The sequence below is a fragment of the Vigna radiata genome, chromosome 9, assembly GCF_000741045.1.
Source record: "Vigna radiata var. radiata cultivar VC1973A chromosome 9, Vradiata_ver6, whole genome shotgun sequence".
In the NCBI taxonomy this organism is placed as follows: domain Eukaryota; kingdom Viridiplantae; phylum Streptophyta; class Magnoliopsida; order Fabales; family Fabaceae; genus Vigna; species Vigna radiata.
Window position 1 is genome coordinate 6,095,723 of NC_028359.1, and position 26,523 is coordinate 6,122,245.

At 31.1% G+C, this 26,523-nt stretch overlaps 2 protein-coding genes across 3 annotated transcripts; one reads left to right on the forward strand and one right to left on the reverse strand.

Annotated features, from left to right (window-relative positions):
- Positions 1 to 632: 632 nt before the first annotated feature.
- On the forward strand, positions 633 to 8,312 carry LOC106772962. Its single transcript, XM_014659616.2, has 14 exons — positions 633 to 932; positions 1,200 to 1,258; positions 1,627 to 1,744; positions 2,238 to 2,311; positions 2,505 to 2,573; positions 3,213 to 3,815; positions 4,473 to 5,011; positions 5,239 to 5,303; positions 5,932 to 6,011; positions 6,282 to 6,386; positions 6,599 to 6,738; positions 6,818 to 6,946; positions 7,517 to 7,669; positions 7,757 to 8,312. The coding sequence occupies exons 1-14, from the start codon at positions 740 to 742 to the stop codon at positions 7,893 to 7,895; spliced, it is 2,466 nt and encodes an 821-aa protein (XP_014515102.1). The 5' UTR covers positions 633 to 739; the 3' UTR covers positions 7,896 to 8,312.
- A 7,147-nt stretch (positions 8,313 to 15,459) lies between these two features.
- LOC106773013 (calmodulin-binding receptor-like cytoplasmic kinase 2) lies at positions 15,460 to 18,974 on the reverse strand. 2 transcript variants are annotated; one of them, XM_014659673.2, is made up of 6 exons: positions 18,539 to 18,972; positions 17,470 to 17,726; positions 17,200 to 17,368; positions 17,033 to 17,122; positions 16,632 to 16,933; positions 15,460 to 16,202 (listed from the first exon to the last, which is right to left on the reverse strand). In XM_014659673.2, the coding sequence occupies exons 1-6, from the start codon at positions 18,780 to 18,782 to the stop codon at positions 15,939 to 15,941; spliced, it is 1,326 nt and encodes a 441-aa protein (XP_014515159.1). In that variant the 5' UTR covers positions 18,783 to 18,972; the 3' UTR covers positions 15,460 to 15,938. The 2 variants fall into 2 exon arrangements, with proteins under 2 accessions (XP_014515159.1, XP_022642009.1); XM_022786288.1 differs by having other exon boundaries at positions 16,063 to 16,207; positions 18,539 to 18,974.
- Positions 18,975 to 26,523: the final 7,549 nt, after the last annotated feature.

A 26,523-nucleotide genomic window follows, 5' to 3' on the forward strand; every position in this document is an offset into this window, starting at 1 on the left:
TACATTAATATTATTATATTTATATTTATTTTTAGTTTTATTATTACTATTATAATTTTCATAATAATAATTAAAATAATAACATATATTAAAATAAATTAAATATTTTCTAAATTTTATAATAAAATTAATTTAAGAAATTTGTTAAATTTAAAAATATTACATGTGTGCTATATTCGTAAATTAAAAGTAAATAAGTGTTTTATTAACTAATTTTGTCAAATAAATTATAATAATTTATCTTTAAATATAAGTTTATTTTCCCCATCTTTCTCTCTCTTAAATCATATATTCTATAAATAAAACGTTAGCTGCACTCCTTTTCTTTTTAACTATTGTATTTTTTGAAAAATTATGTTTTCAGTTTTCATCATAAAAAAACTTACATAAAATTAACTATATCTTTTTAATATATGTATATATTATATGATATATAAATGAAAAGTAAAATAAGTAACGTTAAAACTTATCAGGTTGTTAATATTTCCTAAAAATCTTAAAAGTCATACGAAAATTAAGAAGAGAGTAACTGATTATTAATAACTGATTTATTTTATATTGACCCACAAACAAACTTCGTTGACCTATTTTATATCATTATTATTTTCTTATTAATTAAATTAGTCTTACTAATACATTATTCATTCATTCTTCGTCACTGCCCTGCGTCTTCATGGTCTCAGAACAACCTTGAATTTACCAAAAAAACCAAAAAACAAAAACAAAAACAAAAAAAAAAATGCCTTTGAATTCGATTCTTTGGTGTCAACTCAACACGATTATTCTCAGTGTGTTGTTTCTTTTTTGTTGTTCTCTTGGCCTCAGCTCCGCTAACGATGAATTGGTTGGAGTCACTGATGATGTCTTCACTGTTTCCAGCTTTAGCTACCCTCAGACTACTCTCGGACCCTTTGATATGCGCTACATCAGAGGTTGGTAATGGCGACCCTTTTCTTTATTTGCTTCAATTCTTCTGCTTTTTGTTCCTCGTGATGCATTTCACCTTATGGTCTTTTATGGGTCGGAAGGGAACTGAATTTTGAAGGGTATAGGTGAATTAGCATGGCAACAATTTCTCTTTCCTCTTTTTTGTTTTTTGTTGTTTTTTATTAACTTAGTCAGTTATCCCCAGTCTACATATTGTTATGGGTTGAAAGAATTTTTGGTAATTGTTCTGATTTTGTATCTTCATGTTTCAGTTGACATACCACCATGGTTTTCTGCAGTGTCCTTAGCATTGAACTCAGATGTAGACCTTGTAAGTAATGTCTCTATTATACTTTCTAGATCGGGGCACTTTAGAATAGCATTCTATATTGATGTCTTTTGACTGTGAAAATTTGGTTCCTTCAGATTATATTGCTCTCATATTTTTCTATGTCGATATTACTTTTGTGTTATAATGCCTCGTCTAGTGTATCAGTTAGTATTAACAATACAATGCCTGATAAACTCCTAATTGGTTATCATATATCTTCTTAATTTTATCTCCCTATTTATTTATTTATTTATTTATTCATTCATTCAAATTATTATCTATTTAAATTGCTTTGTTTTTTGTTTTGCTAATTACAGAGCTTTGACTTATTTTGGCTCCTCATTGGTTCGTAATTACTTTGTTTTTAGGATGTTTCAAGAGTTGAAAGGATTCCAAAAAGCTCACTGCCGATCATATGCTTTAGAGATGGCAGCCCTCCTCTGCCAGATGCTTTAAACATATCTCTGAAGGATTCGGCTGTCATAGGTAGAAGCCCCCCTCCCCCTCCAGTTAATTGAATTGGTTTTTGAACTTAATATCTAAGCACATATATGATATCTTGAACTTTGTTTTATGCTTATTGTGGACTTGTAGAAACTTTTATTCATCAAGATAGAACTTTGGAGCCATACTAAATTCCCACCATTTATCAAACAACCATTATAGTTTCTATTCTATAGAATATTCTTTTGATTCATTAGTATATATTTATATTTCTTCCCGTAATTTTACATACCCTACAATGGTGGTTTCTCTTGGCTATAGTGTAATGGATGAATGCCAAACTCATGGACGTATAATGTTTGTTCATTTCTTAGTGTTTCACTTTCTTTTGAAGCACCGTGACAGGAATTGATCACTTATTTCTTCTTCCTCTTCTTCTCTGATTATTTCTTAATGAAGAAAAGGATTACATTTTTTAAATTGTCATGCGTATTAGCATTCCATAATGACTTTTCGTCTATCCTTTTTTCATCAGGAATAAATGGTCTTGACAACGAGCAGTGTTTTCCTATGGAGAAAAACATCACTATGAAATTGACAAACGAACAGGTATTATAATAAATAAGTCTTCTTTTTGTTCTTTGCAATATCTTTATTGCTTCTCTAAGCACAATGCTCTTTACTTTGAGATCTATGCTGACTTAGTTGTATCTGCCTTAGTATTAAAATTCCTGAATTAATAATAGGGAGGATTATATCACAAGCTATTTTTCTTATGGTCATAATATCATTTATTTCTCAGATATCTCCAGGTGCATGGTATATTGGTCTTTTCAACGGAATTGGAGCTGCAAGAACACAATCGAGGATGGTATGGCTTATTGCCCAAATGTTACTTTTATCACAGAAAACTGAATATTTCTACTATTTTTCAGCATGTGTTGCAACCATTTGTTATCCTTTCAGTGCTGTCATTTGCATATTTTTATGCTAGAAGAGCTGCTAGTATGTTGATGCAGTTACTAGCTTCAAGAATCGCTGTTCATAGAATTCTTTTTAGTCCTGATTTTGATTGTGCGTTGTGGAAATTATTTCTCTTTATTCTAAATTGTAATGTTAAAATTTTTATATCTACTGAAATTCTTATACAACGATTATGTGCTAACTACTGCTCTTAAATCATGATAATTCCACCCAAAAATAATACACGGTACCCCATTTATTTCTTGTAGAGCTAGTGAAAGAAATTAAACTTCAATGTACCAAGTGGGTTCTAAAGCCAAGAGAGTAGATTTCTATAGATAGTTATGGTCTTGTACAACATGTGTATCTAGTAAATATCTATCCAGAATGTCAGATTGTACACAACCTTGTACTGATTTCTGCCTTTATCTTTGTATCTCGTCTCAAAGCAAAAATTCCTTTTCATTTCGCTTAATTTAATCTCTGAGCCAAGTTCCTTGTGCAATAAAGACATAGAAGAATAACAGTTATTTCTCTACCTCTACAGATTATCCGTGGCTCAGCATACTCATTCAGTGCCAATATAAGTGTGGAAGCATGCTCAAATTCAATGATGAAAGGGGAGCTATGTAACAGTACAGTCTATCCACTTTCATGCACAGTATCTGATGCCTATAATTCCGTGAAGGCTACAGTGACGAAGCCACTGATGAAAAATGTGGTGACCTGTAAAAGTAATGTAGATACATTTTGTGCACAGGAAGGTGTACCAGAACTTTACTCTCTGGATGTAACAAATATGGCAGAAGAATTGACCATTACGGTAGCAAATGTCAAATTCAATACTACAACTTCAAATAACACTTCTAGTGCAAATGATGTCAGTTTAATGGGTTTTGTTCGCCATGGTGCAATTCCTTCAGAAACTTTGCATGATTATTCCGGTGATTTAAATAAGGCCCCTTTGATTATCCGTTATCCACTGATTGGACGTTTGTACATTAGTATAGTACCGGTTAATGTTTCAAAAAAGTTTGGAGGGACTTTGGATGGCAATTTAAAAGTTTGTTACTCCATGGAATCACAAGTACATCAGTGTGCACTTGGAAGAGCGGGACCAAATTGCACAATGGACAGCTACACACTTCAGGTAGTATGGATTGCTAGATGCATCTCTATCTCTATATTCATTTGAGATGGTGCTCTGTTTTGAATGAAAAGGTTCACTCTAAACTATGTTAGTGCGATATTTATAGAAGAACAGACTTGTGTTTTGGGTTATGGGGATATGATCACATGTAATGTAGACTTATCTTGATGGTTAAGAAAAATATTAGCTATAACAAATATAAAGAATAGAATAAAATAAATAAAATAAATTATATACAAACATAAGCTTTCCAGTGACAAAGAAAAGATTGAGCTACCATCTGAACTGTACAGTTCAAAATCCAATCAGATGTTTATAATTTGCAGAAATAGAAACGTGCTTATAGTCAGCACATGCCTGGTGCTTATCTCTTATAGGACTTGTTGATTTCTTTCCTAGGGTAGATGAACTTGTTTTCAGTACAGAACTACTTTATCTGCAATGCTGTAATATATGGATTGGTCAGCACATTAAGTTTCCTAGTACAAGAATTAAAATATTGTTTTCACTAAATATTATATCCAATAGGAATGTTGAAGAATTTCCCAGGATTTTAAGCCAAATGACACCCTGGTAGAATTAGTTTTATATCTTGTTGCTTAAAGATATTTCTCCTCTGAAATAAGTTATTGACAAAATAAGAATTGTTGTCTGCAGACAGTTCTAAGGAGAGGAGGTCCAATTCCCTTTGAATCATATTTCTTACCTGTGGCTGGTGGTGAAGGAGCGTCTTCTGCCAATTTTCCTCTTGAGCCACTTTTAAAAAAGTCATCAAATGAGAGAAGAAATGATGACATTTGGACTTATTTTACTTTGGACATTCCCCGTGGTGCAGCTGGAAGGAACATTCACATACGATTATCAGCAGATGTGAAGATCAGTTATGAAGTCTATGCTAGATTTGGTGGTTTGCCTTCTCTTGATAACTGGGACTATTATTATGCTAACAGGACAAGGAAGAGTGACCAGTCCATGTTTTTCATGCTATATGATTCAAGTGATGACAAGATTGATTTTTACATTATTTATGCTAGAGAAGGAACTTGGGGTTTAGGTCTAAGGCATCTTTATACCAGTACTGATTCTATGAAAGCGCAAACATCTATGTCTGTTTCACTTGAAGGATGCCCAAAACAATGTTCCTTTAATGGAGACTGTAGATATTCTTTTGATGCCAGTGGATTGACATCGTTCAGGTTTACATTAAGCCCTTCTCATGTTTTAAATTTATCAAATTTGTTTACATTTTAGTTGTTATCTTTTAAACATTTCAGAAAGGAACCATGGGAATATTTGGTATTGACAGAGCCGTTTTTTGTAAAATTGTCAGATACTAAGTTACAAACTTCCAGATTATTTTATTTGTATCTGTTGCTCAACTTTGTAAAGAAAATTACCATTTTTATTGTTTACCTTGCCTCAGCTTCTGCTCCTGTGATCGAAACCATGGTGGCTTTGACTGTAGCATTGAAATTGTATCACACAAAGGTGAGTATTAATTTTAGAAATTGATAATTAGTTGTTCTGTTACATGTATCATCGTCCAAGTCAATACATATTATCTTACCTACGTCCCCTCTTTTGTTGTGTTATTATTATCATCTGATTTCATAGGCACTATTTTACTCAAAAATAGTTCTAAATGTTGGCATTCAGCGAAAACCCGTACTAAATGGTTTACATACACACCCACACATATATGTATATGTAGATAGATAGATATTTACAAATGTATGTATATCGGGAATATTTATGTATATAGATAAATAGATTGACTGACACACACATATATATACATACTTAACATACATTTATACACATTCTTGTTAACTTTCGTTTTGGTTTATTTTTTTTTTTCCATGAGATGCTATATACATTGATTTTTTGCAACCAATATCAATGTATGTATTCTTTTGCTGGCAATATGCCGAGTAAAGTGGATATACATAGTGAGTTCGAGTTGAGTTTATTGCAGCAATTTCAGTCTAGATGTAAAAGGATAGAAAGAAGAACGCTCTACTGTTTTTTGCTATGGTTTGTTGAATATATGGATATGGATATGGATTTGCTGTTAGGACGTCTTGGTTTTTGTTCTTTAATCTGGTTTTTGTCGTAGGGCATATACTGCAATCCATTTTTCTCATTGGATCAAACGCTGCAGCCATACTTCCTGCCTATTGGTCCCTTAGGGAAAAGGCAAGTTTTGTTCCTTTGTCATCTATTTTTCCTCTAAACTATTTTGTTGTATCATGATTGATCTACCTGCATGTGGAAATTGATGGAACTATTTATAATTATATATTGATTTAGTGTAGAGGATAAATAATTCTAGATATTTAACTCAATGAGAAGGAGAAAAATGATTTAGATTCCCAAGAAGTACTTGATATATACATTTCTAACAAAATAAATTAACTTGTTAAATAGATTGTGTTAACAAAGGAACATGTAATTTCGTATTTGCAGGCATTTGCGGAATGGATTTTATTCACATCCAGTGGAATCGCTAGTGGGATATATCACGCATGTGATGTTGGCACCTGGTGTGCATTGAACTATAATGTTTTACAGGTTACTGCTCTGTCTTACTGTATCTTAAAATGAAAAGAGCTTTGAAAACTTAAGATGTTACTAAGAGTCTGAGATGGGATACAGAGAGATTCTAAATAAGATTCTCATTCTTAATTGGATTGTTTATGTTGTTGGGATCTGTAATACAACTCAACAATGAATATACTTGTTTATCTTGGCATTTATAGTGACTTGATATTTCAACATTTCAGTTCATGGATTTCTGGCTCTCTTTCATGGCTGTGGTTAGCACTTTTGTATACCTGGCAACCATTGATGAAGTATATAAGAGGGCAATCCACACAGCTGTTGCTATCCTCACTGCCCTCTTGGCTGCAACTAAGGCAACTAGGTAAATTGAACTAGTGGATAACAGCTTTGTATATATGCTGGCAAAGATGTTTAACATGTATCTACACTGAATTGTGCAGGTCTTCCAATATTATTCTTGTCATTGTGATTGGAGCTCTTGGTCTTCTTGTTGCATGGTTGATTGAAATCTCAAAAAGATATAGGTCCCTCTCCTTTTCATCTGGATTATCACTAAGTTTCCTTCAAAGGTAAGGTCTCCGTGCTTAGTAAATTTTGTTGACCATGGCATTTTCCAGACAACGTAGATGGTCAATTTGTGCACTTTTTTTGTAGTATTTTATGTTCATGTATTGATTTCCAATGTAGAGTTCCCCTATGTTATAGCAACTTTTATGGCTGATGGAATCATGATTTCCCTGTGCGATAATTTTTATCATGTATTCATGAAACCCTTTTGTAAATTGCCAATCTGCACATTACCACTGTTTTCTTGTTCATTGAATTGATAGTCTGGTTATGCATGCAGTCCCTGGTTTTGTCTTGTAGTAGGGATTTTTGTCATACACATTGAAGCTGGAAAGCTCAAAAAGCAGTCAATTCAACCTTTAAGTATCTTTTTCTTTTGTTCATTTTTTGTAACATGACGGTGGGGATTTAAGATGAACTAAACTCGGTTCCTTCAACAAATACCTTAAATCTTTCACTTTAAACTTGGACATGCTTGAGGATGATCACATCCTGAGATACCTTAAATCCAAACTGCAGTTTTATATTTTACTTTAAACTTAGATGTTCTTAGAGATGACTTTCCACTGCAGCATGCAAACTATGAAGCAATGGTTCTGCAATTTGGTGAAGACACTTTTGAGACGGTTTCGCTGGGGTTTTATAGTGGTTGGTTTCATTGCATTGGCCATGGCAGGATTAAGCTGGACACTTGAAACAAGTGCAAACTACTGGTTTTGGCACAGGTATTATTACTATACTACTATATCCTCTCCATTGTGTCTTCTCTGTCCTCTCTAGTCTCATGTTCTGCTCTTTGAAAATGGCTACAGCTTTTGGCATGCTACAATATACACATCTTCTTTCTTCTTCCTTTGCTCAAAAGCAAACATTGTTGATGATGAAGTTTCACCACCTTCAAGTGGAAATTATGCACTGACTCGTCAGGATTCATTTTCAAGAGGTATTTAGAAGAGTATATATGGGATTGATGGATGCAAAAAGGAAAGTGGTGGGATTTTTGGAGTTTAATTTTTCATTAATGTGACACAAGAATGTTAGGTTACCATATTGAGTAGGTGAATGATATGTCTGCTGAGTAGAACTAGAAATCAACCAACCAAAGAGTGGATTATGAGGCCTAAGATGTTAACAGGATCAACAAAGCAGTCTCTTGTAAATTCCTTCTTCACAAGGTTTGCCTTTTACATTCATTTTAGGGTATTATTCAGCCATAAGATAGGAGAAAGAAATCAAACCATCTAGTAGTCATCATAGGATAAATAGGTTGTGGATTTGGTTATGTAATTATAATAAATTAGAATATTAACATTGATAGCCTGTGAATTGCATTGTAAATGGATATTTTATGCTGGTTTCAACATTGCTTGGTGGTTATTGTTTTTTTAATTTAACTGTCTATTGTTTTAAAAGCTAGTTTAGGTTAATAATCTCACATTTAATATAAATAAAAAAATTAAGTAACATTAAAGAAAGAATATTTACATATTCATTTTCTTAAAGTTTTGAAGTGAAAGTGATAATATGATCTTTTATATAGCTTTGCTCATAACTCATTGATGTTAATAAATCTTCTCTCAATAACAAAACAATTCACAATTTTCAAAACATGTGTTAGTAATTTCTTTTATTTTTGTTTTAAGTCTCATTTTCAATGTTCAATATAACTTTTGTGATTGTAAATCTTACATGGGTTTGAAACCCAATATTATAACCTTTTTCTGTTTTAAAAACAATATATTTATGTAATACTTATTTTCATTTTCTTTTAAACCATCCAATTTTTAATAATAACAAAATTTTGTGATAGTATTCTTAACTTTACACTTATTATTTCTATTATATATTCATAATTTAATATTTATATAATCTATAAAAGAATGACACTCTATATTATAGATTTACTATATATTTATTGATAAAAGAATCTATTATACATTAATACATGTTACAATAAACTGAAAATTCATTTAATATATATTTATACTTTTACAATTAACATAAATGAAATTAGTAAATGCTAATATTTTTAAAAAAATATATATTCGAAATCAATCATACCACACAAGACGCACGTAGTTTTCTATCCAACCGGTAATCACATGTTGATGAAGGCTTTTTGAACATTCAACACAAATTTCTTTTAAAAATTGTTGAAATTTATAAAATTGAGGGCAAAGCAGTGCTTTCATTAGTTGTATTCCATTATTACAACTTTTTTTATCTCCAAAAATGACTTTTGTTGAGATTAGTATTTTCAAAATATTTTTTAACATTCAACCTTTAATACATATATTGATTTAGTCTTCGTAGTTATTATATTATATTTTTAGTTAATTATGTTGACATTTTCATAATGTTACAAGTCAATGTATGTGGATATATTTGACTAGATATTATATGTCAGCACAATTACTAAGAGTATCAAAGCTAGAGAATATTATTGAAAATACTAAAAGAAATTAGGAGACAATTTTGAATATATTAACAACTTATTTAATTCTAATTTTCATTGGTATACTCATTTTATTAATCCTATTATAAGTTTCAATCCTATTATCTTACTATCATTTTTGTTACAACATCTTTCTATGTAGAATGATTATAATAAATTTAGAAGCAATTAATGCATAGTCTTTAAATTATCTTTCCAATCATTTTATTCTATTAAAGGAAGAATGTCACTATATTTAGTAATAGAAATATTAGAAAAAAACATAAATATTTATTCATTAATATATAAAATTGTTAATTCGCAACAGAGCAATATAAAGAAGAAGCAATTTATTATAAAAAGAACGGTTGATTTCCCTGTAGCTTGATAAGTCTCTTCAATGTATGGGAGATTTAGATAGATATGTGTTATCCAAGAATTTCTAATTTTGTCTAGAAAAAATAAAGTAAAAAGTTTGCAATTTTTTTTCAGAAAAAATCATGACAAAGTTTGTAATTTTAGTTGGAAAAATGATACAAGAATGTTTGCAACTTTCGTCAAAAAAAAGAAAATTATGAAATGGTTTCCAGTTTTTTTATAAGAAAACTTGTATTAAAGTTTGTAGTTTTTTCAGAAAAATTACATTTTGAATAATAATACTTTATTTATATTTATAGATTTGGGTCTTAAAATATGAAAGCACTTTAAAGTTTATGTTGTGCTTTTGTTTTTATTGCATTTTTTTAATAATGGTATCACAATATAATTTTTCCATTAAGGAAGGAAAATAAACAATTTGACATGCTAATCAAAATCAAAGTTGTGTGTGTTGTCCCTTTAGAGAGATAGGTCAGTTTTTGAGTAATTCATTAATGCATGTGTGATGGAATCTAACTTGGTGGAGATGAGATTGGTGATAGATACCATTTTGAGTGTGAGTGAGTTCTCAGCAACAATGATGTAGAAGTTATTGATATCAAGTTTGATGTGCAAGACAATGATGATTGATGATGCAAAAAGATTGTTATTGTCAATGAATTTGAACAAATCATTATTAACAAGAGCTACTTAGGTAGACTTGTTTGTAGTAGGTCAAATATTTGTTTCAAAATGACAAAAAAATATCATGTTGCAGCTTCACTAAGCGACAACGATATAGAACATATAGACATAGAGTTTGATGTGCAAGACGATGATGAATGGTGATGCAAAAGGATTGTTGCTGTCAATGAGTCTGTGCAAACCATTAGTGGCAAGAGTTACTCATATATACTTGTTTGTAGTAAGTTAGATATTTATTTTAAAACACGAAAAAAAAATTCATGTTGAAGCTTCATTGAGCAATAATGTGTTGTAATAATATAACTTTATTATTGCAAAAGAACGTTACCCAATATTCATGAGTGCAACATTTTAATTCTTGGCAATGTTTCAATTCTTGGCAATGTTCCATTTCTTGGCAATTGTTCCATTTCTTGGCAATTGTTCTTTTTGCACCTAGCTCTATAAATAGAGCTCTTCCCCCAATCCAAAATACACACAAAAATCAAGCTTTCTCTTCCATCTTAAACAAAACTTCTTAGTTTTCTTCTATCTTTTGTTATTTCAAACTCCTACATCTTGGGTATAAAATCATATAGAGTTTTTTGCTAGTTCTGAGATCCTCAAATATTTTCGAGAAGTTCCTGTTGTAATTATGGGGGACTTGCGCAATACACTGTGGATAAGTCCTTAAAGACAATGAAATTACACGCCTTAGGAAATACTATTTGTGATTTTGTCAGCTTTTCTACAACAATCTTAATGACTTATGGCTAACATCAACAACATGATTCCGAAAAGCCAAACCATTGTTTTCGGAACTCAAACAGTCTTCGCAAAACCACTTTCGGACGTGTCAAAAGTCAAAGTTTTCTCTGGACATAACTCTTGGCGCTAGCAAGAACGTGTCCACCTTTTTAGACATGCATGGAGTTACTATTGCTATTTCATCTCCGAAGCCTGACTCCAGTATTCCTTCAAACTCAAAACTAGTTGAGGATTAGAATTACGCGAACAAGGTATGCCGACACACTCTGCTTAGTGCACTTTCTAATGAATTGTTCGATGTGTATTGTTCCTACAAGGAAGAAAAAGACATTTAGGGTTGACTTCATTTGAAGATGACTTTTATACTTATCTCGTTGATAATTATCCAACAAGCTTTGTAAAAACTATTAGTGCTCCTAATGCAAAATAGTGGGATAAAGCCATCAGGACTGAAATTGAATCTATTTAGAAAAATAGTAATTGGACTTTAGTAGATTTACCTAAAGGAGCAAAATACATTAGTCGTAAGTGGATCTTTAAGAAAAAATATCATCCTGATGGATCCATAGAGAAATATGAGACAAGATTAGTAGCAAAAGGTTTTAGTAAAATTACTTTGATACTTTTTTCTCCTATGATTAAGATTTCCTCTATTTGAGTGTTGTTAGCTTTAGCAATTATTCATAAGCTAGTAATACAGCAAATGGATGTTAAAACAACCTTTTTTAGTGGTGATTTGGAGGAGGAAATTTATATGACTCAACCTAAAGGGTGTGTTGTACCTGATCAAGAGGATAAAGTATGAAAACTCTTAAAATCCTTGTATGGGTTGAAAAAAGCACCAAAGCAGTGGCATGAAAAACTTGATAATGTGTTGTCTTGTCACGGTTTTTCACCTAATGATGCTGATAAATGTGTGTACTCTAAATCTGAAAATGGTGATTATGTCATTATATAATTGTATGTAGATGGCATGTTAATCTTTGGTACATGCAATGAGATTGTCACCAAAACTAAATTGTTTCTAAGATTAAATTTTTGAAATGAAAGACATGGGTGAAACCAATGTGATTTTAGGTATTAGAATCATAAGGAAGGGAGATAATATATGATTATCCCAAGAACAATACTTGAGAAACTTCGTAAGAAGTTTGGGTATCATGACCTAAAACCAGTGAGTACCCCTTATGATGCTAATTCTAAATTAATAAAAAATAAAGAAGAATCTATATCTCACCCTCAGTATGCCCAAATAATTGAGAGATTAGTGCACTTGATGATCTGTTCTAGGTTTGATATTGCTTATGCAGTAGGTAGACTGAATAGGTAAACTCAATGTCCAAATCAGGAACATTGAGACACATTTGCTAGGCTTATGAGATACTTAAGAGGTTCAATGAATTATGTCATCAGACATAGTGAATTTCCCGTTGTACTAAAAGGGTACAATGACGCTAACTAGATCTTTGATTCAGATGAGAAAAAATCCACTGGTGGTTATGTATTCACACTTGGAGGTCGTACAATTACATGGAGATCAACCAGGCAAACAATTATTGCAAGATCAACAATGGAATCTGAGTTTATTGCTTTTGAGATGGTTGATAATGAGGTTGAGTGGTTGAAAAACTTCTTAGCGAACATTCCACTAGGAATGAAATCAACCCCATCAGTATCAATACACTGTGGTTGCCAATCGACAACAGTTATAGCTAAAAACAAGAATTACAATGGAAAGAATAGACATATACAATTGAAACACAATTTGGTGAAGAAGTTGCTAAAGAGTGAAATTATTTTCATTGATTATGTGAAGTAAGAACAAAATATAGCAGATTCTTTGAAGAAATCCCTGGAAAGACAAATGATATCAGAAAAATCGAGGGGAATAAGACTTAAGTCATTTGCAAACAAACAAGTGATGGTAACCCAACCTTTGTGATTGGATAAACCATGAATAAGGTTTATATGGGTAAAAACAAGTTGCTTGTTAGTTCTGATAGCACTAAATTGGTTTTAATTAATTATGTCCTTTCCTATGATGTGTGTGAAAGTTCTAGAGACTGCATTATTGAGAGGTTAAACTTTGTCATTAAAATTCTACGTGGTGAAAGAATTTTAGCCTAAACAAAGTTTTTACTGATTTTCATATTGGGTGGTGTATGATTTGTAACATACGCTTGATAAAATCACCTATATGAATGTCGAGTGGGACCGCTTGCATGAGATCTTGGCATGATCTCTAGAGCACTCATGAATATCGGACACGTGCATGACCTAGTAAGCGCAACACAACGATAACAACAAGGATTGTGGAGGTGTATAGTGATTGATAGACCTCAAACACACATCAAGTGTCTTTGCTTCATATAACTTACTGTAACAACTACACTGTGTGTTAAGTTTTTCAATCTAAGACTTGTTCATATAGCTTGTTAAACCAGCTCTGATGCATTACATCCTGAGACATAAGATAAAAGTTTCTTATCTTTCTTTTAATTTTTGTTTACTCATTAGAACTATTTGGGTCAAATATTTTTTTATTTCAACTTTCTTTTGTAATAAGTGGGGGATTGTTGTAATAATATTACTTTATTATTGCAAAAGAACTTTACTCGACGTTCATGAGTGCAACGTTCAAATTCTTGGCAACGTTCCATTTCTTGGCAACGGTTCTTTTTGCACCTAGCTCTATAAATAAAGCTTCGTTCCAAAATACACACAAAAATTAAGCTTTATCTTCCATCTTGAACAAAAATTCTTCATAGTTTTCTTCTATCTTTTGTTATTTTTAACTCCTATATCCTGTGTATAAACTCATACAAAGTTTCTTACTAGTTCTGAGATCCTCGAATACTTTCGAGAAGTTCCTATTGTATACTGGGAGACTTACGCAATACACTGCAGATAAGTCCTTAAGGATAATGAAACTACACGCCTTAGGAAATTTTGTTCGTGATTTTGTCAGCTTTTCTACAACATAATGATGTAGAACTTGTTGACATCGAGTTAATGTGCAAGATGACGATGATTGATGATGCAAAAAGATTGTTGTTGTCAATAAGTTTGTGCAAATCATTAGTGACAAGGGCGACTCAAGTAGACCTGTTTGCAACAATATGTTAAATATTTATTTCAGAGTGTGAAAAAAAAATCATGTTAGAAATTTCATTGAACTACAATGATGTAGAAGTTGTTAACAACAAATTTGATGTGCAAGACGACGATGGATGATGATGAAAATGATTATTGTTATGAGTGAGTTTGTGCAAATTATTGATGGAAAGTGCAACTTAAGTAGACATGTTAGATATTTGTTTTAGAGAAAAAAAAATATATATCATGTGGAACTTTTACTAAGATTTCTTTATTAGCAAGATTTAGAGAAAAAAGATATATTGCCCTAAGATCTTGATATATATAAAAAAGAATAGAAAAAAAGCTATTATGAAAATGAAGAGTTGATTAAGGTCACACCGTATATCTATTAAAAAAATTGTAATTTTATCCAAAAAATTATATTAAAAAGTTTGAATTCTTTTGTGAGAGTGTTTTCATAAAAAGTTTAAAAAAGAAGAATCTAGCATGTTTTGTCAAAAAAAATTATAATTTCTACTTAAAAAATTTTAAAATTTTAAAATTTTTATATAAAAAAAATACATGTTAAATAGTAATTGTTAAATAATAATATGACGTATCTAAACCTTTTTCAAATATATATATATATATATATATATATATATATATTAATTATTCTTTTATATGATACTTTACAAAAGATTATTTTATTATAGCGGATTCCCAATTCAAACATAGTTAATTAACAGAATCATTTATCTCAATTAGATTTCTAGCAGGATTCGCTTTTCAAACATAATTAACAGAATCTCTTATCTCAATTAGATTTCTACATTACTATAAGTAATTAATGATTGAAAGTATTTATTAAAAGTCGTGTCCAATAATATTAAAAATCAGTGACATTATTAATGATATTTTCTAAAATAAAAAGTTCATTTAAAAATTTAGCAAGAGTATGCTGACATATAAATATATTATTGGTGCATTGACATTTAATTTAGATGTGATAACTGTCACACTTGCAGTTGCAGTGACCAGCTAACCACCACTAGTTGCACTACCAACTTGGTTTAATATAATACCGTGGCCCATTTGCTTCTCACGAACATAAATATGATCAAGATCAATTACCGACTCACCTACCTCATCAATCATTAGTGTACCAGTAGGATCCAACAAAAACTGAAAAAGTGGAACAAATACTGAACTGAAAATGGAATATTATACACAAATAGAATACACCAATCATGTTTTCAATCAATAGAATACAAATTTTCCTGAGAAGAAGAAAAAAAATGCACAGTTTAGGAAAGTAATGCACTCATCTTTAATGGAAGTATGCTCCCCCATTTCTATACACAAGCCAAGACTCATGTACAATTTCAACATGCCACCCTAGTCAAAGACCAAACATCCTAAGTGCTAAGGTTTTCTATCATAGAATAGAACAGTGGTTTTTCTTTTCTCCTAAGGCCATTGTCTGTCCTCACCAAGAGTGTTAGAAACATATACTCACCCTCTTTTCTATTGATTGAAAACTAATAATAGCCAGGAGAAAGGTTCATTAATTTCAATCAATAAAAAAGAATGGATTCAAAGGAGAGAATCTGAGAGTGTGTTTCTAGCACTGTTTTACATTTTCTGATGCAAAGGTTGCAGCTTTAGCCTTGTCACTCTCTCAGTGAGCTGCTCCTTTGGGAAGAAGTGGAAAATGAGCGGAAGTTTGAAGCTGATAACTGCTCTCTGAAATCCTTGCGGATGGACCAAAGGATTTCGGCACATCTTTTCATGCTAGGCCTGTTTTGTCTACGTGGAGCCAAGCACTGTAAAGCTAGCTCCAGAATCTTATGCAGTGCCAAAGTGTTTGCAGCAGTCTGATCCAGTCTTGGGTCCAAGACTGAGATAGCATCGTCCTCCATGAACCTCTTCATGGCCTGCACTTGAACCAAACAAGTTCCATTGAATGTGTCAGAGTAAAGAATTAATGATGCATGCATTCAAGTTATAAGAGTCTTTTACACTTTCATCTAGTCATATATGATAAGTTTGTTAACTGATTGATTTCTGCTTGATTGACAACATAACAAAATTTGCACTGACAATGCATGTCTGTTAACTCAGTAGAAGAGCTTATAGAAATGTCATATTCGTGAGCATTGTTGTAAGCTCTTTCAAATGTCCCTTCAATCCTCTTTAAAAATCAGAGTTGAGCAACATGGATTGGGAAGGAGTAACCATGAAGAGAAGGTGCTGAACTATTCAGTAAAATGGGATATCATAGTAGAAATTGTTTTTCATGCAATTATGAAAAACTGCTAAATAGCAAACAAGAGCAAAATGAAGGCAAATAGTACAGTACTCACCCATTTTGCTGTTATTCGCTCCTTGAGTTCAAATTTTGGTTCAATGGGGCGTCTGCCTGTGACAAGTTCAACAAGCAAAACTCCAAATGAATACACATCACTTTTCTCAGTTAGTTGATAAGTTTTCAGGTATTCAGGATCCAAGTAACCAGCTGTTCCTTTGACTTGGGTGGAAACATGTGTCATGCCAGAGTCACTGTCTGCTGCTTGTCTAGCAAAACCAAAGTCTGCTACTTTAGCTCGAAAATTTTCAGTGAGAAGAATGTTTGAAGATTTTATGTCTCTATGAATGATAGGATGATCTGCAAAGGAAACACAATATACAACATCAGATTCTCTTTCATCATTCTATATTACCCTCTCCCTCAAGTAATACTAAAGTAAAATAACTATAATTGTACCTATATACATATGAAGATAGGTGATAGCATGAGCAACATCAATTGCTACATCCAAACGTGCAGCAAGGTCCAGAACGCTCCCATGAATGCCTGTACCAGTCCATTGGTCAAGCTGTAAGAAGGCCAAATCACAAACAGACAATAGCTAAAAGACTTGAGAAACTCACAATCTAAATGTTCTCTGAGGGTTCCATTTGGAACATACTCAACAACAATGATCCTTTCATCACCTTGGTCCAAATATCCATACAACTTGACCAAGTTCAAATGTTCCACCTTGGATAGTGTTTGGATCTCGCTCTGAAACTCCACTCCCAAATGTTTCTCATATAGACTCTGCATAGCAAAAGCAATTAACAAATATCTTTTGAGTGTTTGTTAACTGTTATCATTAACATTCTCATTCCATGAAAATAGCTAGAAATAACTTAAAAAACCTTCTTCGCGCGCTTTACTGCAACAACAGTCCCATCCAAGAGTTTTGCCTTGTACACAGCACCAAAACCACCTTGGCCAATCTTGAAAGAAGGGGAGAAATTTCTTGTGACTTGGAAGATTTCCTCCATGGTGAACTTCACAATGCCAGGTTCTTTCCTTTGTACTATGTTGTATGAACTGATGTTCATACCTCCATTTGAGTTACGCCCTCTCTGACTACCAGCTCTTGAACCAGCTCTTGAGCCATTCGATGCAGCTATGAAACAAAAACAATAATTCATTTAATTTCTACATTCCATTGATAAGCATGAAAGATAAATCTACCTGTATATAGTAGCACTTTCAAATCAATAATGACAAAACACTAAAGAGAAAAATATGCAAACTAGTGATCTGAATGCAATGTATTGATGAGGAATTAAGAAATTTCTTAACTCAAACATTTAGCTACAGAACATTAAAACCTGCTGTGTTTTCGATACATGTATAGATGCTAATCGTATTCTACATCTTTTTTGGTTACAACGTACTATTTTTTTATAACCATGCAAATCATGACCTAAATGCAATACATTAATGAAGACTTCAAAAGTGCATTCTTGGTTCAAAAGTTACCCTGCACACGGACAAACAAAAAAAATGCAGATTTACTTAATTATTTATTCCAAAAACAAATTCTCGACCCATAATCAAAATTCAAATCCAAACTCGGATCAATTTCACGATTCAGACTAAAATCTCAAATTCTCTTGTCACCTCTACCCTTCTTCTCAGCAGCTTAAAAATACAAACTTCTTTACACACGATTTCAAACTACGAAATCCAGAACAGAGAAGAACGAGCGTGCGTGCGCGTACACACGCACGTCCTCCTAAAGCTAAAGACCAAACTTGCAAAATCTTTTTAGATTAGAATTGATGTTTCACCTTAAAAACCTTTGCTGACATTTAAGGTGAAAATAAATCGAAGCAAAACTCTATCTTTAACAGGAAAAAATAAACTAGAAACTTAAGATATTGTATCAAAGTTTTCTTCTCTTTAAAAAAGGGAAAATGAAAGAACTAGTACTGGAAGAAGACTTAAACTCCTCGGAATCCCCGAGGCTCCTGGAGTTGTCGGATTCCGGGGGCGCGAAGCACGCAGCGAACATTCCGGTGAAGGACCTTGCGGCGGCGACGACGGGGTTCTGGCGCTCGGAGATTGTGGAGGTGCTGAGCTCGGACGAGGCGTAGCCCGGAGAAGGGGGCACCCTTCCCGGCGTTCTGCTGTAGTCGGAGCCGGATCGCCGGCGAGGGGGATATGGAGAAGTCATTTGTGCTTTGGAGAGAGAAAAAAAAATGGCGGGTGGGTAAGAGGGAGAGTCAACTGAAGTGAAGTAAGAAAAACGAAGACTTTGCAAATTTGTCTGGTGATTATAAACGGTGGGTGACGCTATTATGCGCCGTGGAAGCCAAGCTACCTAAGCCAAGTTTTCAATTTCGGTGGTTCTTTTGTATTGAAAACGTTGTTTTTCTACCGCAGTTTCTACGTGTGATTCATTGACAACTTACAACCGACAAAGCCACTCTCAATATTATCATGTATTTTATCTAATTAATAATTAAATCATTAGAATTTAAAATATTTAGTTAAAAAAGAAATGAGTTTACAAAATATACAAGTAATATAAATAATATTTCATAAATAAATTTTGTATAGTTGAATTACGTTTAAAGTTTAATATTATATAAAGCTACGGTCAATTCTCATATATTTTATCTAATTAATAATTAAATCATTATAATTTAAAATATTTAGTTAAAATTAAGATGAGTTTACAAAATATATACAAGAATATTAATTTTATAAGGTCAAATTATGTTTAGAGTTTAATATTATATTATGAATTAGAGGTTATCATTCTAAATTTTTTTTTTTCATAAGTTTATATTTTATTATTATTATTATTAAGTATTATTTATTAATTATTAATGTTTAGTTTTACATATCTTATTATAAGAAAGTGTATTAAAAATTCTACATAAACTAAACATAAAAATCAAACACTCCACAATAACATTGAGAGGTCAAAAAGAAACAAATGGGATTAACCCTTTAATTATTGATTTGTTGTAATGTAGTGATTAACCCTTTAATTATTTTGTTTGTAAAGTACGTTTGCAAAACTCAAAACAATTCACATAAACTCATACAAGTAGTAAAATATGTGGTTTAATTCATTACAAAATGAAAAATCTTACCAAAGCTTGACATATTAGGAACTTCTTAAAAAAATAAGTATCTTCAAAAATAAATATGAACATAAATAACAATTCATTGTCATTAGCTTATGATTTAATATGTTGTGTTAAGTTTCACAATGAACCCAACCTTACATAAATGAATGAAAATTTCGTCTACTTAAAAAAAAGTATAATATATAAAATAAATAATATATATAATCATTTTATTTGTATGCAATAAATAAAGAATACATAAAATTACAAAATAACATAATAAAAATGTAGAAACATATTTTTTGGTAGTAATTTGTAAGAATATTTGTTCTTCAAAGAATAACTTTCATGGTACATTAGAGTGAATGTTCTGTGACAGGTAATTTGAATCTGGAAGTGTTTCTTAAATTGATTTTGAAAAGTCCTCAAGAAGATAAGAATGTTTTAGGTGTTTCAGCCAGTGGCTCAAGATGCAGAAAATAACACTTTTTTTTTTTTCTGCATTGACTTAGAAAGGTGCCAACTTTTAATGAATCACAGGTTTTGGATGAGCCACTTTCAAAGAAGAGTATCATAGCCAACTTTTGATGACACTTTTTGGGACCAAGACATTGAAGAAAAAGAATAATATCTATATTTTTTTATGTACTGGTTGGAGAAAAATATCTTCTTTAAAACTTTCTACCCACCTCATACGTTCTCATTGCAAACATAATTATATAATTATAACATCATATATAATCAAACGTCTAATCCTAAATTCAATAAATAAAAATTATAAGACTTTATCATTCATATCACACAAAAGAAATACCGTTTCTCGACAATGACATATTTTAATTATTTGTTTCTTTGTTTATATAGTAGGGTTAAACATGTTTTTAGTCCTATATTTTGGAGTAATTTTGATTTTATTCTCTCTTTCAAACTAAGGTATAATTTAGTCTTTCAACTTTATAAAACTTTGGTTTTAATACTTTTTTTTTTAACTTGATTTGCTGTTTCAAACACGTTTCTCAATTAACATTGAAGCAAAAATGTGTCAAAAATGTTATAATGAAACGTGCTTGAAAAAAAAAAAGAATTTGATAAAAGAGACTAAAACCAGAGTTTTCTAAAATTGAAGGACTAAATTGTATCTTAGTTTAAAACCAAAATCATCCTAAAGTATAAGGACTAAAAACATATTTAACCTTTTATAATATTAATAAAACAAAATGTATAATACTGATTAATTAAAAAATATTATTAACATAAAAATCAGTAAATTACTATACATAGTAAATTAATATTAATTTTTTATAGCTTTATTGGGTTATGTAAAGCATTCACGTGATGGTTTGATTCAGAAAAACTTAATCAGTAATCTTTAAAAATAATGCTTTAGTAATGTCTAGATAAACGGTGTCGTACGGAAGAAATGTTTTTTAAGTCTCGGTCAACGCGGAATTTGGGGTATTATAGTTATATAATACATGGGTGTTGATTATTTATACATTATTAATATTAGTTACAGTGTTGTCAGTAACTGGTACTGAACTACACGTAATTTAAAATAAAATAAAATGATGTGTCAGTTATTGAATTGAAAAGTGTAATTGAGCGTGATAATTTCCAAGCAATTGCCTTCTATTAAAGATCACAATGTATCTACTTACAATATTTTTTTAAATAAATAATCAACTCACCCCCAAAAAAGTGACAATATTTTTTACTTAAGTTAATTTTAAAATATTATTTTTAAACTTATGGTTAAAATGTTATTTAATTGAGTCTAACGAAAAAAATCTCATTCGACTAATGTCCATGATCCAGTAAATAATTAAGAATATAGTAAATTTTGATTACTTTTTATTAGTAAAAAGTTGAGTTTATATAAATAGTTGAATTTATTTAAAAGAATTTCTCTTTAATTTTTTAGAACTTTTTTTATCTGTGTTTATCATTTAGAAGATTAGAGTCTAATCTCACTGGAGCGCAACAGTTATATTCTATTTGAATTTTCACTTTAGCAAGTTCATTTTTTATTTTTTTCTCTTAAGTTATTTTGAAAATGTTTTCATGTGGTTTTTTGAGAGATTTTTTTTTTTCTTTTTTTACATAGGACAAGTGGGTTTTCATGTTACGAGGATAGCATCATGATATTTACACGACTGTTTTGTGAAGATCATAATTTAATTTTGGAGAAAATCGAATTATGACTTCTTATAAATTGGAAAATCGAATTGTAATTTTAATTTTAACATAGGTTGGAAATTGATTTTTGAAAAATTGAATTTTGACTATTATTTTCAATGCCTTTTATGAAAAGTATATTAGAATTTTATTTTCAGAAAATTAAGTTCTAAATTTATTTTTCAAATACTCTTATGAAAGGTATGTTTTAATTTGATTTTCGGTAAATTAAAATATGATTTTTATTTTGAGTAAATTTTGCGAAAAGGTAGATTCAAATTTGGTTATCAGGAAATTGAATATTAGTTTTTGTTGGTCGTGATTATTTACTAAAAGAAGTTTATTCAATTTTTGAAATAATTTATTATTTATTTTTATTTTATCGAAATGAAGAGGGAGAAGAAATTTTTAATTTATTTTGTAACACAAATATAAGTTTTATTTTGTTACACAAATAAATTTAATGATGGGATGTGAACTCTCTAATGTCAGAATTATGAGGATAATGATTTTTTGTATGGCATGTGGTTTGATAGTAAGAGTAGTTTTGTGGGTGAGTTAGTTTTTTGATGTTCATGCCAATCCTGATTCTAAATGATTTTGGTCAACCCTTTGTGTTTTTTTTTTTGTGGTTGAATGAGGCCATATTTATGTGTCTTGGTATGATAACTAATATTCTTCATGTCATAACTTCTCAAACATATTGTCATACACATTCATAATGACATCCAACCTAAGTGGTGACTGATGTATATGTCAAAATCGTGATAAGCATCTTTGTAAGCTGCTAAGACATGTGAACACAGTAGATGAATCTTTTGAAACTTGCCATAGTCACATCACCATTCATCTAATCTAACAACAAATTTTCCTACTGGTCGTATTTCTCTTGGGTGCATAATCTCCTTGATTCTAAATCTTGTTGTATTTTTAACAAATTCAACCACTCTGTGGGTGTTTTGATTTTGAATCAAAATCTTGTAGGACCTTCGTGGCATTTTCCGAATAGACATGACCAACACTTATCATTGCATCTTGTATATGTGGCTAATACCATGGAGGAGATTGGTAAATTTCTTGTCTTTTTTAGGACTAAGTTAATTGCTTTGACTAGATTTGTTGTTAGGTGATCCCATCTTTTGCCTTCATCTTATGCAAGTGTGAACTATCTTGGAATTTGGCCAATCCTAGCTACGACTTCGGGATTGTTTTCCCTAATGATATTGTAGAAATAGTTACATCGCGACTCATTCATTGCGTCTGCTGCAAATAATTTAAGAAAATATTAATTATTACGGATAACGAAGAATAATAAAGACGACATTTAATTAGTTAAAATTGTTAAAAATGAAGTATTTACCCATGTTGACAAGGTCATTCTTCAAACTTATCCTTGAATCTTCGGGTGAAATTTTGTGTAATGTGTCGAATGCAATACAAATGCACACATTGTCCTTCTGTCGACCCACTGGTTAGTCTGTTGAATGTTATACTAATGAAGTTGTGGCGATCCGAAATTACGCACTTTGAGGTGTGACATGCCTCTTAAGGTTTTCTTAGAAAAAAACAACTAAGTGTCTATTGTTTCACCCTTAACTATAGCAAAAGCAATAAGGAGTATATTGCTTCTCTCATATTGTGCCACAACCACCAGAAAAGTCCCCTCCTATATCTTCCGTAGAGGAATGTTTTGTTCACTTGCTCCAACCATTTGCAATATGTGAATCCCTTAACACAAGGTTTGAAGGTCCAAAAAAGCCTTTTGAAATATTGTTGGTTCTGGTGGACCACTTGGCCTTTTGGTTGTGTTTTCAATTTGTACACAAATTCAGGAACAAAAGTTTGCACGAGTTGTAGCAGCCATGATAATTAGTTGAAAGATTCTTCCCAATGTTTTGAAAATTGTTGTTGCCTTCAACGGTTTTGAGGTCTCAACGATTTTCGAAAATCGGTAAAGGCCTAAACGATTTTCAAAAATAAGTGAAGGCCTCCACGGTTTTAAAAATCAGTTAAAGGTCTCAATGGTTTTCCTCCTCACTAGTTTTTCCAAATCAATGCACATCAGGCCAAACCAACATTATTCAAAGTCTATAACTATGCAAATGTAAAAAAAAAAAAAGAAAAAAAATGAACAAATACCTTATCTTTCCTTGCTTTGAAAAAGTAACTATGCAAAGGGTGTTGTAGTGGTATGTGGTGGTATGAAACTTTGTCTATGCAAAGGTGGTGATGGAATGACACGAAGAGAAGAACAAGAATGGAGAAGAGAATAAGAAGAACAAAGGACAGGGGGCAGTGGCTAGGTTAGACAAAGAAAAAGAAAAATATAACTCAAGAGGGTTTAAAAGTAAAAAGGTGAAAAAAAGAATTACCTAGGTTAAAAACCCATTTTACCCATTCTCAAAATCCGTGTCTCTGTCAAACAAATGCAAAGTTCTTCTTTTATTAAAAACTCCTCAAATAACATTCACAATTCGGTTTCAGAAAATTGAATTCTGAACGTAATAAAAATCGTGTTATATTTATAAATATAATGCATAGTATATGTGAAATTAAAAACACTTTATGTGTCATTAATGAAAAAAAAATCGATTTTTTAAAAATAGCATACAAAGTTGATTTTTTAAAACAAAAAAGTTCAAAAATCGTAAAATTATTTTTACATGTTTTTATCAAATAAACTGTACTATGTGGATACTCGTCATGTCAATTATAGTGGTATGTGGTTCTATGAAACTTTGTTCGTGCAAAGGTAGTGATGGAGTGACACGAAGAGAAGAACAAAAATGAAGAAGAGAATAAGAATAACAAAAGGGAGGGGGCAATGGCTAGGGTAGACAAAGAACAAGAAGAAAAAGAGTGAGGAGGGTTTTAAAGTAAAAAAGTGAAAAAAGAATTACCTAGGTTAAAAACCCATTTTACCCATTCTCAGAATTTTGGTCTCATCCATACAAAATCCAAATTCTGCTTTTATTAAAAACTCCTCAAATGACATTCAAAATTTGATTTCCAGAAAATGGGATTCTGAACAAAATAAATATGGTGTTATATCTATAAATATAATGCACAGTATGTCATATGTGAAATTAAAAGACTTTATGTGTCATTAATGAAAAAAAATGATTTTTTGAATATAGCATACAAAGTTGATTTTTTTAAAAATAAAAAAGTTCAAAAACCATAAAATTATTTTTAAATGTTTTTATCAAATAAACTGTACTGTATGAATACTCGCCATATCAATTGTACTGGTATAAAACTTTGTTCGTGCAAAGGTGGTGATGGAGTGACATGAAGAGAAGAACAAGAATGGAGAAAAGAATACGAAGAACAAAGGGGAGGGGCAGAGGCTAGGTTAGACAAAGAACAAGAAGAAAAAAAATGAGAAGAGTTTTCAAAGTAAAAAAGTGAAAAAAGAATTACCTAGGTTAAAAACTCATTTTACCCATTCTTAGAATTCATGTCTCTGCCAAACAAATTCCAAGTTCTGCTTTTATTAAAAACTCCTCAAATGACATTCAGTTCCCAAAAAATCAAATTCTAAAGGTAATAATAATCGTGTTATATATATAAATATATCTCGTGTTATATATAAATATATCGCACAATATGTCATATGTGAAATTAAGAACACTTTATGTGTCATTAATGAAAATAAAAATTAATTTTTTGAATATAGCATACAAAGTTGTTTTTTTTAAACAAAAAAGTTCGAAAACCATAAAGTTATTTTTACATGTTTTTATCAACTAAATTGTACTGTATGGATACTCGTGAGGTCAATTATAGTGGAATATGGTGGTATGAAACTTTGTTCGTGCAAAGGTGGTGATGGAGTGGCACGAAGAGAAGAACAAGAATGAAGAAGAGAGAAGAACTAAAGGGTGGGGACAATGGCTAGGATAGACAAAGAATAAGAAGAAAAAAAGTGAGGATGGTTTTAAAGTAAAAAAGTGAAAAAATTACCTAGGTTAAAAACCCATTTTACCCATTCTCAGAATTCTGGTCTCGGACAAACCAATTCCAAATTGTGCTTTTATTAAAAACTCCTCAAATGACATTCAAAATTTGATTTCTAGAAAATGGAATTCTGACCATAATAAATATGGTGTTATATCTATAAATATAATACACTGTATGTCATATGTGAAATTAAAACACTTTGTGTCATTAATGAAAAAAAAAATTGATTTTCTGAATATAGCATACAAAGTTGATTTTTTTAAAACAAAAAAGTTCAAAAACCATAAAATTATTTTTAAATGTTTTTAATTATCAAATAAACTGTACAATATGAATACTCGTCGGAACAATTGTAGTGGAATAAAACTTTGTCCGTGCAAAGGTAGTGATGGAGTGGCACGAAGAGAAGAACAAGAATGGAGAAAAGAATAAGAAGAACAAAGGGGAGGGTGCAGTGGCTAGGTTAGACAAAGAAAAAGAAGAAAAAAAAATGAGGAGAGTTTTAAAGTAAAAAAGTGAAAAAAGAATTACCTAGGTTAAAAACTCATTTTACAAATTCGTAGAATTCATGTCTCTCCCAAACAAATTCTAAGTTATGCTTTTATTAAAAACTCCTCAAATGACATTCAGTTTCCAGAAAATAGAATTTTGAAAGTAATAAAAATTGTTTTATATGTTTAAATGTAACGCACAATATGC